Source organism: Paroedura picta, chromosome 7 (assembly GCF_049243985.1).
Source record: "Paroedura picta isolate Pp20150507F chromosome 7, Ppicta_v3.0, whole genome shotgun sequence".
Classification (NCBI taxonomy): Eukaryota; Metazoa; Chordata; class Lepidosauria; order Squamata; family Gekkonidae; genus Paroedura; species Paroedura picta.
Window position 1 is genome coordinate 71,078,538 of NC_135375.1, and position 16,177 is coordinate 71,094,714.

General features: G+C 38.5%; 1 protein-coding gene across 13 annotated transcripts in view; it reads left to right on the plus strand.

The window, feature by feature from the left end:
* TRPM3 (transient receptor potential cation channel subfamily M member 3) overlaps positions 1–16,177 on the plus strand; it is a 427,187-nt gene that overhangs the window by 268,724 nt on the left and 142,286 nt on the right. For 12 of the 13 annotated variants that reach the window (XM_077344811.1, XM_077344812.1, XM_077344814.1 and 9 more), the window contains 4 exons: positions 9,516–9,595; positions 11,055–11,259; positions 13,332–13,545; positions 14,689–14,813. In XM_077344811.1, coding sequence (XP_077200926.1) covers positions 9,516–9,595; positions 11,055–11,259; positions 13,332–13,545; positions 14,689–14,813 — 624 coding nt within the window. Of the gene's footprint in view, positions 1–6,661; positions 6,725–9,515; positions 9,596–11,054; positions 11,260–13,331; positions 13,546–14,688; positions 14,814–16,177 lie in introns of those variants that run through there. The other variant, XM_077344822.1, reaches the window with a different exon arrangement.

Here is a 16,177-nt window from a genome sequence, read left to right on the forward strand (position 1 = left end):
TTTCTCTCTGTGTTACTGATTGCAGTGTATACACATCACTGAATTAGATGTTAGAGACCTGCTGGCATAAAAGTATACCATTCCCCCCTTCCCTTCTCTGCAGTCTGTTATCACTGCTTGTGAGCACAGGAATGCAAGTAGAACAATTACCTCTGACTTTCTTGTTCCTGTCACCAAAACAGAGTGACTGAGGGTGTTTAATTGACCTCACAGCATTTTGTTGTCTTTTACAAAGTGAGTATTTGTTGGACCAATTCAGATCAGCAATATGACAGGGAGGAAAAGTGTTTTTAAGCCTTCCCCTGGGAACAATTTCCCCACATGAAGTGGTCCTGTAGAGCTACTGCTTGCCTCAGTGGACAGATCTCTTGAGCTGTAGTGCCAGGGGTTCCTGCTATATAACAAAACAAAACAAAATCTGGGAATTTCAAGCAAAAAACTCTGATCATCACCTCTGGTTTGTACTTTAGTGACTGTTCTGTCCACAGTTCCTGATGTTTGTAATCTTTTATCTGAACTGCATAACTGAACATTCTATTCACATTCATGTAGAGGTAATTTTTAAAATATGTTTTATTTGGATTATCTGCATGTATGCACAGTATGCACAGAAGAACAGGCAAAAGGTGTGTTTCTTCAGCAGCATTTTTGCAGTTTTCTCATGAGGAAGTCTTCAAACAATCTTTTGCTGTAGAGATTACTGAGGTTATGACACCATTAGCTAATTCTGCCCTTCCCACAGTTCTTACTACTAAATACAAATGATGAGAAATGTTAATAGAGCACCCAGGAATTAGAGCACCCAGGAATTCAATGCCATGCTTATTAAGGTGGGAGTGAGTTGAACCACCCAGAAGGTCCATTCCCTTAATCACCAGCCAAGGATCACTGATTCATGGAAACAAAGTTTCCCAAGGAATTCCTGCTGCTGACTTTGCTCTGTTGGTCATTATGGCAGCTTAAAAATCAACATGAGAGGTTTGTGAATTAACAGTAAATATACTTTAAAAAATTGTTACTGAAACTTATAACAGTGTTTGCTGAAACTGATCTGCTTTTCCTTTTTACCAGACTGGTTGCTCAAATGGAAAAAATTCTAGTCAAATGCACTTTTTTAAAGAGGAGAAAATTCTAGTCAAATGCACTTTCTTTAAAGGGAGGATGTGTGCAACTACACTGCGCAAGTGGGTAAATTTGGCATTTCTGCTGAATTTCACAATACTTCTCTGGACTGGCTGCAGAGAAGTTGTATAAATTCATTGATCCTGGTGCTCTAATAGATTCTCATTCCATTTCAAGAGTTTGAGGTGCCAGCAGGACCTTGATTGTTTTTAAACTTCCCTTTCTAGAATCACTCCTTTGTTGTTAAACTCTGATGAAGGATATGGGGATTTAGCATGGAACCACACCTGTCTGGTGTTATTTTTTACCTTTAAAATAAAAAAAGGGAAAGCAGAGGATAAGTGGTAATGCTGGAGGAGGAAGACTGTTTAATTCTTCCTACCATATATTCTCTTAAATCTTGCCATTCTCCAAGTTCTTTTTCTTTCTGAGTTCTGCTGTGGGAAAGCACATTTTGTGCATGTCAATGGAATGTTAGTATTACTTTGCCATTACACATCTGAGCAAAGGCACTAAAACAAGGAGTGAGATTCGGTTCATATCGGTCCTTTAAGAACAAATTGACAGTATATGTTCTCAAACCTACCTTTAAACATTAAAATCTACAGGATGCTGCATTACTGACCTACATGTTTGACTCTCCCTGCTTCTTAAAGTGCACTCTCCCCCCAGACCTGCCTATGTTTTCCTCTTGGGGCCCATCTTGAGAACACAGGCATGGATCCATCCATCTACAGACTATTGATTGGAACTTTGATGCTTCCACCTCCTGCTGCAGCCCACTGAACTCTAAAAATTTTGTTCCTGAAGGCCAACAGGTCCTTAGGGAATGGAACAAGAGAAAGCATAGTTCTGATGCTTAGAAGGAATTGGCAGAAAACTCTGTCTACTCTTCTACTAAGAGAAACAGCTATTAGTTGTTTTATTCTCTTCAATCTGCTGGTTTTCTCTTCAATCTGCTGGTTTTTTAACTGCTGTTTGTTGGATTTTATAAACTGCCTTGAAGGCCACATACAATGAAGAGGGATGGCAAAAGTCTTCTGGATAATAATATAATTGGCATAGAATCTACATTACCAGTTTGGCCATTTTATGCTGCAATACTCCCATATTCCATGCCTGAAGATTAACAACCCACCCAGAATGTTTCTACTGTGACTCTATTATATACACCATTTGGAATCACTGTTGCATGCAATAGAAAGCTCTCTGGTTATTGGCATACAAAATTTTAGTGTTTGCAATGTATACTGATCTTCAACGTTAAACTCATAATAGTTTAGCAGTTCAGGCACAGAATGCTATCAAAGCTTACCCTAGTTGTTGCATGAATTTCACCATGTACATCCTGGAAATGTGGGAAAGTTCCTTGTGGGAGTGTCTGAACCTTGCTAATATTGGCTTATTAAATCTATTCAGAGGAAATTGCTTGGTTGGGTCCAGGGAGCTGCAAATATTTTCATGAAGGAAAGATTAGTGCCTTAAAAAGAGTGTGGAAGCTATAGTTTGTATTGGTATTCATGGGAAGTACCTTTGGATCCTTGAGTCCTGAGAAAAACTGCCATTGTCTATGAAACTAATTCTTCTAACCCCAGATGCCTGCCCCAGAACAGCTATTGGATTTCAATGACCAGAATGTGCATGTGTGTGACAGAGGAAATCATGGAAGTTAAGTAGCATGTGAGCAGAATGCATGGACTGTGAGGAAAGTTTTGCCCAAAAAGTCTCTCAAGGTTTAAGGTCCAAATTTTACAAAGTTATTCTAAGCATGCTCAGGTGAACAACTGCAGGGATTCTCTGGCATTCATCTCTCTTTTGCAAGGCAGTCTGTGCCTACCAAGGTTCAGAGCAGAAAGCTGATATAGGCTACTATAGCCAGTCCTTATTCCAGGGCTCCCATAGGGAGGGAGGGAGGAAGGAATTAAATCTGACATCAGAAAGTACGCACATCTCCTCCAAAAAGATGCTTACCAAAGATCTGTCTCCAAAGGATTAGCTTGGTTTTCCAATCAGCAGTTTTGGAGTTGCAGGTAGAGCTAGAAATAGGGTGCAGAGGTCTCTGTGCTTAGGACACTAGAGAACTCAGATACCTTTCCTTGACCTGGATTTTTTTAACTACTAACCTGAACAAATCTCATTTTGGGACAAGGTAATTGAGCATGTGGTAACTGATAGTTGTTGAAATCCTTGATCTTGGGTAGGACGCAGCTAACACCAAGACAGAATCAAGAAACCTGTGAGTCCTGGAGACACTTATATTCCCCCTAAAGATTCAGGTTCATAATCTGGGGACACTGTTCAATCAGATTTCATCTGTAGTGTCAGTTTCAAACAACAAGGTACATTTAGTGTACCAATAGTGATTTTTCTTAACATTTTGATTGAAGTACAATTCAAAGTGCTTGTTCTCACCTTTAAAATCCTGTTTTCTAGGATTAGGGTACTTAAAAGACCACTCTTTCCCATATGAACCTGCCCATCTTTAAACGTCCTGTGGCGCCCTGCGGGGCACCACGGACTAAATAAATAGTAAGGCCTTGTGGGGACCCGTCCGGGATAAAAACTCAGAGAGGGCCACTTGGGGGCCAACGCACGCCTCCCTATTGGCCACTTGGCCCGCCCCAGACTCCTTGCCCGCGCTCCGTCGCCATATGCTTCGCTGCCGGCAAAGGAGCAGGGCGGCCACATCAAAGACGCGGCCGCCCTGCTCCTTTGCCGGCAGCGAAGCATCGCCTCGCCCAGACATGCCCCCGCCGCCCTGCTGCCTCCACGGATGACAGGCACTCCGCCTGCTTACCACGCTGCTTGCCATCTCCGCGACCTCCGCCGCCCAGCTGACGCCACGCCGGTCGCTCCTGCCGCCCGCCAAACTGTTGGCACCCGCCGCCACGCCTGCCCGGAGCCGCCACTGCCCTCAGCCGACAAGCGACTGCTGCCGTCGCCCCTGCCGCCGCCCTACAACAGGTCTGCCACGACCCGACACGCCATCGCCATCCCGCACACGCTATCAGCCCACCGGAGGCCTTCAGCCTCCGAAGCCTTCCCACCCAGACTACCTTCTCTAGTGCCCATTTTATTTCAAGATAAAATGGGCTTTCTTTCTAGTTAATTATAATCTGGATTACTGCAATTTGATGTATGTAGGACTGCCCTTGACACTGCTTCAGAAGCTTCTGCTGGTCCAGAATGCAGTTGCACAGGTCTTTAGTGGGACCCCATGGAGAGCAAGTATTCAGCCTGTGCCCTCCTAGCTGCACTGGCTCCAGACTGAGGACCAAATCAGGTTCAAGGTTTTGGTATTTCCTTTAAAGCCCTAAATGGTATGGGATCTTCCCACCTGAGGTACCACCTCCTCCCCTGTTTCCTAAAGAAACTTAAGATCTAGTGAACAAAATTTGCTTAAGGTCTCTGGCCCCAAAGATGTTAAACTGGCCTCAGCTGGCCTGGTGGTATGCTTTCCCCACTGAGATAGGGGCCCTGCAGGACCTAGGACAGTTCCACAGGGTCTGCAAGACAGAGTTGTTCCACCAGGCCTACAGTTGAAGTCAGACACTAACAGAGATCTGGCCTCCTTGCCCAAAACACCAACCTGCCCTGAGTTGGTGTTAAGCGCTGAGTGGCACTTAAGCCATGAGACACGGCCCTCCTCCAAGGCCTTACCAGAAATATATAGTGGAACAGATGCTTTGGAAACCTATGTGCTGAAGGTCTGTGGGAGATAAACGGTTTAAATGAAAGTAACAAAATTTGAGGACCGTAAAGTACCAATTCTCCATTAATTGAACACAGTATAAAATCGGAACCATTAACAATGTTTGTAAATTGTTTGGCTGTATTCTAGACATAATCTAGACATAACAATAGCCACATAAATACTTACATGTGCAATGTACACACAGGTTTTCCATCAAGTGCTGATCTTAGGGATTTCTGCTAATGTTTTTAAGAGGTAGAAAAGATCAGTTGTGCATATAAACATTTGAATGTTAGTATAAAACTTATTACAACCACCATTGATAGCATGCTGTGGGATCATACACATAGTGTCACAATTAAAAAGTCAGAATGGCAAACTAATACAAATGATAAACTACCATCAGCTACCATTTTCTGAAGAATGGGTTGTATAGGAAATAGCCTTCTGATTTCTCTAGTTTATTCCAAATGTCTAATAATCTAACATTACCACTTTGTGGCCTAATTTGCACTCCAACAGACAAAAAATAAGTTTGCTTCCATGGATGACACATTTATTAGATGATCAACATTAGACTGAAAGATGCAAACCTTGGCCCTTTTGATAGGAACTGTGGTTGATGAATACTAATATATTTTTCAGTGTACTAAGAATTCCCAGCAGTTGCTGAATAAATACACTGGTTTCATTCTTTAGAGATTAAAAATATCTCATGTGCGTTCAGGTTCTTTCCAGCTTAGTACACTGTTTCATTTGAAGGATTTGCTTTCCTGAGTTGAACTTTCAGAACCCAGAACACCTTATCACACTTTCACAAGACCTTTTTGAAAAAAAATTAAAAGCTGCCTGTCAGGACTTGTGACTGTTAAGTCCAAGCTCTCAGGGGATTTGTTTTTCTTTTGGCGTCAGATTAGATGTTCAAATGAAGCTGTGTTTTGGAGCTGTTAGTGAATGTCTGTAGCACTCCTAATGAGGCTAATCCCATGGCAGCACATTCCAAGTAACTAATGGGCGCAAGTTCATTGCTTACTTTAACATCTCTTGGTTAAGAATGGAATGAATGACTTGTCTGGTAGGCGGTCATGAGTGTATTAGCAGAATGTCCAGCAGCAACAGAATGTTGACAACACAAATTTACCAGGGAGAACTTTAGAAAGACTGAAATGTGGATGCTCAGGTAAAAAAATGTTATTGTTGCTGTAAACTTTATAACAAAATCTGTATTTCACAAGGTTAAAGTAGGTTTAACTAGATCTAAAAATGTATGAAATATATGTGATGATAACTGTTTTCCTAAGTGCTGTTGGAACTTTAATGAAAAGCAAAAATCCAATGCATCTTAAACTAATCTAATTCATGCTGCACATTGTTATTCAGAATTTACAGCCTATTCATATCCCATAAAATTCTCCACACTTTTTAAATTTTGATATTTTGATTCAGCAATGTGTAGCAAGTGTTTTAATTAATGCAAATTAATGTCTATATACTTTAACTATATTGCTTGTTCAGCCCATAGAATGGGATAGTTTGTGGAAATGAAAATTATTAGCTCTGGACCAGCAATGTCCTTGAGGCAAAGGGATTAGTTGTCCCAGTTTTTGGAAGTGTTTTTGGCACTTTTATTTTATCTTTTAGTTGAAACTAAGAACAGACCTGTAATACATTGTACTTTACTTGGGTGTCTTTACCTTGTGAAATGGCACAGAAAACAAATAGCTAGTATTAGGATAACAATCCAAATAGCCCTTGATCATTGCTGGGGAGAAACAACAGAACTCTTAGCTTGAAAGCTTCCCAAAGGCATCCGACTGGTCACTGGTTTTTTTTTTAATTAATTAAAAAAAAAGTTTAACAATGATCTCATCCAGCAAGACATTTATTCTCTTTTTACTAATAAGTTCTGTAAGTTATATCTTAAGTTTAATGTGTTTAAATGTAATATTGTTAGTCCACTTACTGATCTTTTCCCCTTCCTGAACAACATTTTAGGGACAGCTTTCCACGAATATTTAATGGATAAAGTCTGCAAAGACTACATTAAATGGTTTTGTTCATTTCCATCAGGGTTTGTAACTGCATTGCCAATGAAATTTTAGAAAACCCTGCCAATTAATAGTTCCTCGTGGGCGTGTTTGTAAAAGGAACTTATTCAGACAGGAATATCCCAGGAAATCTAGCATATAAAGGCAATAATATACTTGATAGACAATAACCAGCATTCTAGACAACTAATATATACTAAGATATACTAAGGAAGCCTATGAATCTCCATACCGCAAGTATAGTTTAATATTCAATCATATATTTTTTAACTTTAAAAAAGTTTAACTTTTAAAAAGCCTGTTTTTTAACAGGACAATATATATTCTTCCTAAAATAGAAAACTGTACTATCTTCTATGCAATACTAATATATGATGATTTGCCAATTAATCTTTATTAATTAATCAAAAGTTCTTGAAATGTGATGCTTTCTTCAGGGGATTTGAAAATTTTTAACCTATCTAAACAAGAAATATTCTCTCTGAGTGGAATTGTACATACCTTTACTTGGGTATGTCCAAGTGAATCAATAGATAGGATGGGGCTTTCAGTAAATGTTGGGAGTTCACTTTAAATGTCACTGTAAGGTAAACAAACTATGGAGCAGACCCATATGAAACCTACTTATAAGTTGAAGCATCACTGGCCTATCATCATGTACACTGGAAGAATAGTAATGGATGTAGGCATTTATGGCATATAATAAGGATCGTGCATAGCTGCAGAGCAGTCCAAGGCTCAAAAATTAATAATGTTGCTACATACCACCTGCATGTGGTACCATGGAAATTCGATTAGAAATTATAGAGCAATCCAAGCCTCAAAAATTAATAATGTAACATATTTATGTTTAGAATTCAGGTATCACCTGCAATATTTTATGAAAAGGGGACTAGATTATAAAAAATTTAAAATAACATACAGATTTTGAAGAGGACCCAGCCAGATGCGAGTGGAATGGATAAATATTCAAAAGCAATGGCGTGATCTCTTATGTATATTTCAGTAGAATGTGTTAGTTTTTAACAGTTTATAGATAACAAACTAATTTATTTTGTCTTTAATTCTAATGAGTTCTGATTTCATATTGTATTTGATCATTTCTATGTATATATTTAATGGTTGGAATATTGCAAAAACATCTACTGGGGAGTTTTTTGTTCTTTGTTTTTTGCTGATTCCTCCATTTTTCAATAGACCCATGACTCTCCCCACATCGTGTTCCTAGAACAGCATAAGGGAGAGTACTTGGGGCTACACTGGGAGGGAAATAGTAAAGTTTCACTCTTCTGATTGCAATCCCTTCTATCCACAGTGCTGTGGTACAAGATCGTCCTAGAAATACAATTCTTTATTCTGATTAACAATTGTTTTTTCCTTGGGGTTTGCTAGATTAATTTCTAGCATGGTCGTATTGACTTAAAATATGTCTTTCATATACTATTTTAAAAACAGTAAAGATTCACCTTTTTTTGTCCACTCAGTATACAGATTTCTGTCTGGATGTATAACCGCTACATGATCACATACTGCCTATGCTGGCTGCTTATTAACAATTTTCTGATGAAATTCACTATGGGCAGAACCTGAAGCGCTCTCTTTATGCCACTAGATAAAACTCTTCAAACAGATCATATGGCTGCTTGTTTCATGATATGTTTTCTTCAAGAAAAAGAAGCAACAAATAAATAAATCACTCATGCCAATCAAGTTATTGCCACTTTTCATTTGCAATCAATAACAATGTGTACAAGATGTCTTGTATTTTCTTATCTCCAGGATTGTCAGTATTTCTAGAGTGCAATTGTGTTTTTATGTAGCAATATATCAGTTCTTTATTTATTCTTCAAATATATTTTTGAAGAAAAAAGGATGCAGATTTTAAAGACACTTTTTCTTCAGTTCTTACTGAAAACGATAAGCAATTGGATTTGCATGACAGGACATGTGCCTGAACTTGTTGTCACTGTCATGCAATCAACTTTCAGTAGTGATTAGAATACATCACACAGAAAAGTTTTCTCTCTAATTGTTTTAAATGTGTAGAGTGTTGTTTATCAGATGAGAAAATGTTGCAAGAATATTCCACATTTCCCAAACTTTACACCCAACCCAACTCACTGGTTTTTGTGGTTGCTCTTCTCATTTAACATTATTTTCTGCAACTTTCCCCCTAAACATTTAGCTTGTGATTTTCTGTTTTTGCATATTGCAGACCTGAAATTATGTTTCAAAAATCTACTTAATAAGGTTAACGACAATCTGATAGCCTAAAGCAGGGGTAGTCAAACTGTGGCCCTCCAGATGTCCATGGACTATAATTCCCATGAGCCCCTGCCAGCATTTGGTACTCTTCTTGTGAAATAGTATAAATTAGAAGGTTTTCATAAACAGTAATAAGAGGGAGGAAGTTGTTTTTCTCACCATTTGGACAGTCTTGATGCATAATCTGTTTCCATTCCTGTTTCTTTATTAACCATGTTAGTATTAATGAAATGTGCAATCCATCAAGCCAAGCATAAAATGCCAAGGATCCTAGCAAAGCACTCTGCTTCAACACATCCTGTGTTAAAATGCTTCCTGGTTCTTTAATATTTAAATAATGGAAAATTCATCTGTGGATTAATTTTGTATTCTTCTTCCTTTTTCAGGCTCAGAAGTCATGGATAGAAAGGGCATTTTACAAACGGGAATGTGTTCATATTATACCCAGCACCAAAGACCCCCATAGGTAATTGCAACGTTTTTTTTATATTGAATTTGCTTTGCATGTCAGATTTTGTTCAACCTGTTATATTACGCTACACATTAAAATTACTACACCATCACTTTCTCATGTATGTTAAAGATAAATGCGATTCTCTCCTAACAATTTCATAGATACCCACTCCTCTTATAGTTAAATAGATGTCTTTGATTCTGATATTCTTTATGTAATGAAATAGCTACAGGACAATCCTATTTGAAACTAAGACCCATTGAATAAAACAAGTCCTCTTAAGTCTATACCCTTTTGTATTACAAAGATAAATCCTACAGATACAATCCACAATAAAAAGCACAATACCTTTGTTTCAAGATAAATGCATTCAGAAATATAGCCCTTGAAAACAAGTTCAGGGAATTTGGAACTCACTTCTCTTGGGTTTTTTTCTGTTGAAAAATAACGTGATCACTTAAAATGTCATGAAAAAGGTTTTTTTTTTTAAAGGTATTAGCCCAATGTGGCAAAAAATATTTGCTGTGTCAATTACATCTTGAATAGTTGAAATCACTGTAGTAGAATGTTTTTATATCTTCTTAAAGTAGACCCTGTTCCTGACAGCTGTTCTGCACGCTGGAGTAGCTTTTTTGAATGTTTCTTTTGAGTGCTTACCAGAAATAATGTTTCAATTTTTTAAAGCTGCGATAGAAAAGGATTATTATTTCAAATTCTTTGGGAGCTAAAAAAAGGGAGAGTTTGTTGGCACTGGCATACAGCTGGGCTGGTAGAAGGCATCACACTAAAAACTTTGTGAAGATATCAGTCCATAGCAAAATGGAAACACAAAGGATGTGCAGTGTCACCAGATATATGCACCTTCACTTTAACATATAGGAGACAAACCAGATAAAACTCTGAGAATTCCATAATTAAATCATCCCAGAATATTTTAAGAAGCAGTTGAAGGTATGCAGGGCCCCTCATCAGACTGGAGCTACATGGAGAGATTTCACCCTGGTGAATTTTGTCTTTTAAAATTTCATTTAAAGTGCTAACAATAGTGAGGGAAGATCCATGGGAGATCAGAAGGATGAAGTGCTCTCTCTATGTCTCTGTCTCTCTTTCTGATCACAATTGAGACAGTCATCTGAAAGTTCTCATTAAAAGATGCAGGAAGATCTGTAATCTCTGTCTTATTTAATTTAAATTCAAGAGAGAACTTGAGCAAATTACCCTGGTGAAATGGAAAAATTGCATCAACTGAAATTCTCTTTTAAATGAACATTAAAATTACTGGCATCCAGTGCATTTTTGCATCTGAAGCACAGATTATAACTTTGTTATTCTTCAGTCTATTTATTGACAAGCAAAACTACACTGGGTTTGCTACAACCCAGGATATGCTACAAACTTTGCAATGAGTTAAGACAATTCTAACCTTTGCCTTTGATAAACCAAGAAATAATTTTTGTTTAATGCCCTGTAGGTGTTGCTGTGGACGCCTAATAGGCCAACATGTGGGACTTACGCCAAGTATCTCTGTTATTCAGAATGAGAAGAATGAAAGCCGACTTACTCGAAATGACCTCCAGTCAGAGAAATGGTCAATCAGCAAGCACACACAACTCAGCCCAACTGATGCCTTTGGAACAATTGAGTTCCAGGGAGGAGGTCACTCAAATAAAGCCATGGTAATGAAAAATCATAAATTGATAAAAATATGCTTCTGGCTTTCTGAAATGCTATATGTATAAGTAGAGCCTCTTGTGGCGCAGAGTGGTAAGGCAGCCGTCTGAAAGCTTTGCCCATGAGGCTGGGAGTTCGATCCCAGCAGCCAGCTCAAGGTCGACTCAGCCTTCCATCCTTCCGAGGTCGGTAAAATGAGTACCCAGCTTGCTGGGGGGTAAACGGTCATGACTGGGGAAGGCACTGGCAAACCACCCCGTATTGAGTCTGCCATGAAAACGCTAGAGGGCGTCACCCCAAGGGTCAGACATGACTCGGTGCTTGCACAGGGGATACCTTTACCTTTACCTTTACATGTATATATTTGCCTTTATTCCAAGAGATTATTCAGAAAATGTATCTTATGGAAATGGAAAGATAAAACTTTCCCTGCAAAGTCTGGAATGTTGACTGAAGGTCCATCTACCACATTTTGATTTTTGGTCTTAAAATTCCTTGTATTAGCTGTAACATGGGAAGAGTCATTACATGTCCCATTAGGATCTGCTGAGAACACAACAGTAGTTTAGTTATCATGTATAAACATAAAACCTTTCCTTTTCACTATTCTAATCATATGCAGGAACACTTGAATAACTAAAAATTAATGGCCAGAGTTTTACCATGTTTATTCCACAGATCAGATTCCAAATGGTTCAGAAAATGCATTCTACTGTTTCAGTTAAACATCTTCATGAGTTGGGGGGGATACTTTATAGGAATTAGTTGAAGTTCTAACATCTTTAAGGATCTTTATCAAAAATGTGGAAAAGGCCATCCAATGGCATCTAAAATATTTCAGATCGTATCAGATTTTTCAAGCCAATTCTGCAAGGGACTGTTGGTTTGTTTGTTTTTCTAATGGTTCTGCGTCCAGTAAATCCATATGTGATTTATGGAACAGTATGATGATTATAGTCCATCAGATATTGTCCATCAGATATGTTTCCAATGGGATTCATTCCAGCAGGTACAGTGGGCCATTCCACACCCAATAAATATAGTGAAATACTCATCTTATACAGACGCCATATTTTTGGCATTTTGCACAACATCGCCAACATCCAGCATCCAAGCAACAAACTGGTACCTACATGCAACATTTTAAAGCACTAGCTGGGGAATCGCATAAAGTAGATTCCCCCAACTAAAAAGCGCAAACTAGATGAGAGCAACCAGCTAGCCACATGCTAAGGAAATGTGTGGAGCTGAAGTAGTGCTATCTCTAATTTATCCCCCCCCCCCCAGTTAAAACACAAAGCATGCTTCTCTAAAGTTCCCTGCCAAAATTGGGAACAAGATTAATTTTAAAAAAATTCAAGACTCGTGATTCCATGAGGGATGGCACTGTGCATCTATGATTAGATGCATAGGGGTTTCAATGGAGAAGTTTTACTTTTTTAAAAAAGCTGCCATCACGGGCCCTTTAAGACAAGGAGAAAGGTGATTGGCTGCCTGGCTTGACTGACAGGCAGAGGAGAGTCATGTTTAATGTGCATTGCTCTCTTCGGCCATTTCAAGGAGGCATGCAGAGTGTTAAGTACAAGATGGCAGCAGACAAAAGCAAGAGAACCAGAAGGTGAGGAAGGGCTGGAGGCATGTTATTTTTTAGCGTCATGTCTTTTTGCTGGCTCAACTGAATGGGTTGAACAAGATCTGCATTCTTTTGGACACTGTGCTTTGTAAATATTTCTTAGGAGACCAAATAAAACAAAACACGTGACACTACAGAATTCTTGTTTCTCACTGAAATTCATGAAAAATGTACTTCCTAGCATTGCTAAATATGTTTAGGAAGATGTATCTTTACAATGGCCCGCTGTTCTGAGCTGTGTCCATGCATCTTCATGCATCCTTTGTTTTAGAAGAGTTCCATACAATTCATGAACGATTATAATGTGCCATGATTTTATATAATACTGTTCTTTGATAGAAAAAATGTTTATAATGCATACTGTAGGTAAGTCATGGGGAAGATGGATTAATGTCATTCTGTTTTCTTTATTTTGCAAATATGCCTATGGCCTTCATTCTTTAGTATGTGCGTGTGTCTTTTGACACTAAGCCTGATCTTCTTCTACACTTGATGACAAAGGAATGGCAACTTGAGCTTCCCAAACTTCTCATCTCCGTCCATGGAGGTCTCCAGAATTTTGAACTTCAGCCCAAGCTCAAGCAAGTTTTTGGGAAAGGTCTCATCAAAGCTGCTATGACTACTGGGGCATGGATATTTACTGGAGGAGTGAACACAGGTAACTGTAACTTGGTGTAGGAGGTCCTAGAACTGTCATGCCACAGAATTTCTAAATTACATTTTTGTTCATTGAAATGAACAAAAAAATCCCCTATGATAACACCTAATTGGTATTAGATATTTTATATAGTTATTACATTTCTGTCCTGATTTTTTTTTAAAGGGGATCTGAATGGCATATAAAACATTACCAGGTTGTCTTCAATCTGAGTACTAATTAGACTGATATCTGTTTCACTTTAGATCAAGTTTTCAGTCACCATGCTAAATAGATAGAAATGGCTAAATATAAAAGGAAAACAAGAGGTCACAAATGTTAGTGTTACTACACTAGTCTTCCGCACGACAGACTGCAATAATCGCTTGTTTGAGCACAGGTCTAAATCCCACTTTTGCACAGAATTGGGCCATGTCTGGGGTGGTCCCAGGCCTCGTCCAAGTCAGGCTCTCAGTTGTTCTGCAGCAGGAGAATGCAGAAAAATCTGTGTTCCCTTTTTTGCCGTGGGATACAACTGTGTGTATAAGGGGGAAAACTTGGGCTGTCCCCAGTTGGGCATTGCTCCCCCCCTCCCCAAGCATCACTTCTGTCACCTACTCTCACAACCTTTTTTAAAAAAGAAATGTTTGATCATTTTACAACACAATTCTAAAGTAACAGAATATTTTTTAAAAAACCCACCTGCAGCCACATTTTATTGGCAGCTTTCTTTCTCTTTTTACTTGGTTTAAATGAATGGGGGGGATGGCATGATAAAACAGTCCACTTTTAAATCCCCCAGTTTGTGTTGTAACAGCTTTGGATTACAACACAATAGTTGACTTTCTGCTGCTTGAAATCCTATAATGATCTCAAGTTGTACTTGAATTTCCCCATCTCGAAATCTGAAAAATTTGTCAGAGAATCCCAGACAAACTAAATACAATAAAGACAGTAATACTCCACTATTATTCTTTTAATTTCCTTGAAGTTTGTTTTTGGCCATATACAAGAGCATAGCGAAACAGGAGGTTATATTCCTGTTTTAAGGACTGTGGTAAAATATCTCTAAAATATTTTTGTTGAAAGTAGGAGATAGCAATGCTTAAAATAAATAAACTTCCCACACACATGATATATGTCTGTGTGCCTTTTCATTTTTAGGAGTTATTCGACATGTTGGTGATGCGCTGAAAGACCATGCCTCCAAATCTAGAGGGAAGATCTGCACAATTGGTATAGCTCCCTGGGGAATTGTAGAAAACCAAGAGGATCTAATTGGCAAAGATGTAAGTCACTGGCTTCTCTGTGGTTTAAAGTCTTGCCAGTATACTTTGAATTGTTTGAATTATTGCTCAGGTAGAAGTCACTGTGTTTACTTGTCTGCTTATATGTCACCTTCAAAGTTTAGAGAACAGCAAGACAGGTGTGTTTGTTTGTTTATTTAGAGAATTTCCCCTGCCCCATGGAACCTACAGGCTAAAGATTTTGTCAGAAGTTAATACAGGGTGGATTCAGGAGGGATTCAAAAACAGTGAACGAAGAGTTCTGAGAAGCGATTCCAGGCATAAGAACATAAGAAAGAAGGGGTTTGAAATATATATTTGAAAAAGAAGATCTTTGCATGATTAATACTGCTGTCTTAAACAGAGTTATTCTCTAAGCTTATTGATTCAGTAGAGTTGGAAAGATTTCTTCTGTTTTTTAGAAGCAAGGCAGAAATGCTCTGTTCCACTTGTGAAAGTGCCTTCTGCCAGTAGAAAATTACCTCTGAATCAGACTCACTGAGTGTGAAGCAAACTATTGAGTGTGAGACAACCCATTTCTCAGTAGAAAAGAGCAAGAATCTAGTAGTACGTTAAATATTTTAAAAAGCTGTGGCATGGTATGAGCTTTCATGAATCACTGCTCTCAGGTCTGCTCACAGAAGCCGTGATTAGTGACTCTCCAAAGCTCCTCCCGCGCCACAAACTTTGTTAGCCTTTAAAGTGCTACTGGACACTTGCTACAGACAGACTAATATGGCTGTTCATCTTGATCTAGTCTACTAAGTGTGAGACAGTGATGAAACTTAGAATTATAAGCCAAGAAATTTGGGGATAAAGGATTGGATGGAGAAAACGGAACGAGCTGGCTACCATTAGCATACATGTTCAGCTGTAAGTCATGGGATTTTATGTGGTCTTCAAAGAATAGTTGGGAAAGAAAGATAATTATTTGAGTTCAGAATCTTATAAACCCTACATTGTGATGGGACTCATCAACTATAACATCCCAGAGATAAAATAAAAGTTTCTGCCTTTATTCCTGAAATGTAAAGTGTTCCTTATGTGCTGATTGAGAGCAGAATATCACTATCCTAAGAAATGTTCATCTGAGCAGGTTGCATAAATGCAATGTTGTTCCAAGGACAGTGTTAATATTATTTAGGATCTATAGCAGTGTTAATATGATTTAGGATCTACAGTGTTAATATGATTTAGGATCTATAGTTCCAAGGCCAGTATTAATATGATTTAGGATCTATCTATATTTAGGATCTAGAGCACGAATAGGCTACCTTTGTCTGCACAACTGCCAAAAAATGCAGTGTTTGCCTGTGAAGCTGTTGGCATATAAGCAAACAAAATGTAGATTGTACCTGTAGAAAGTT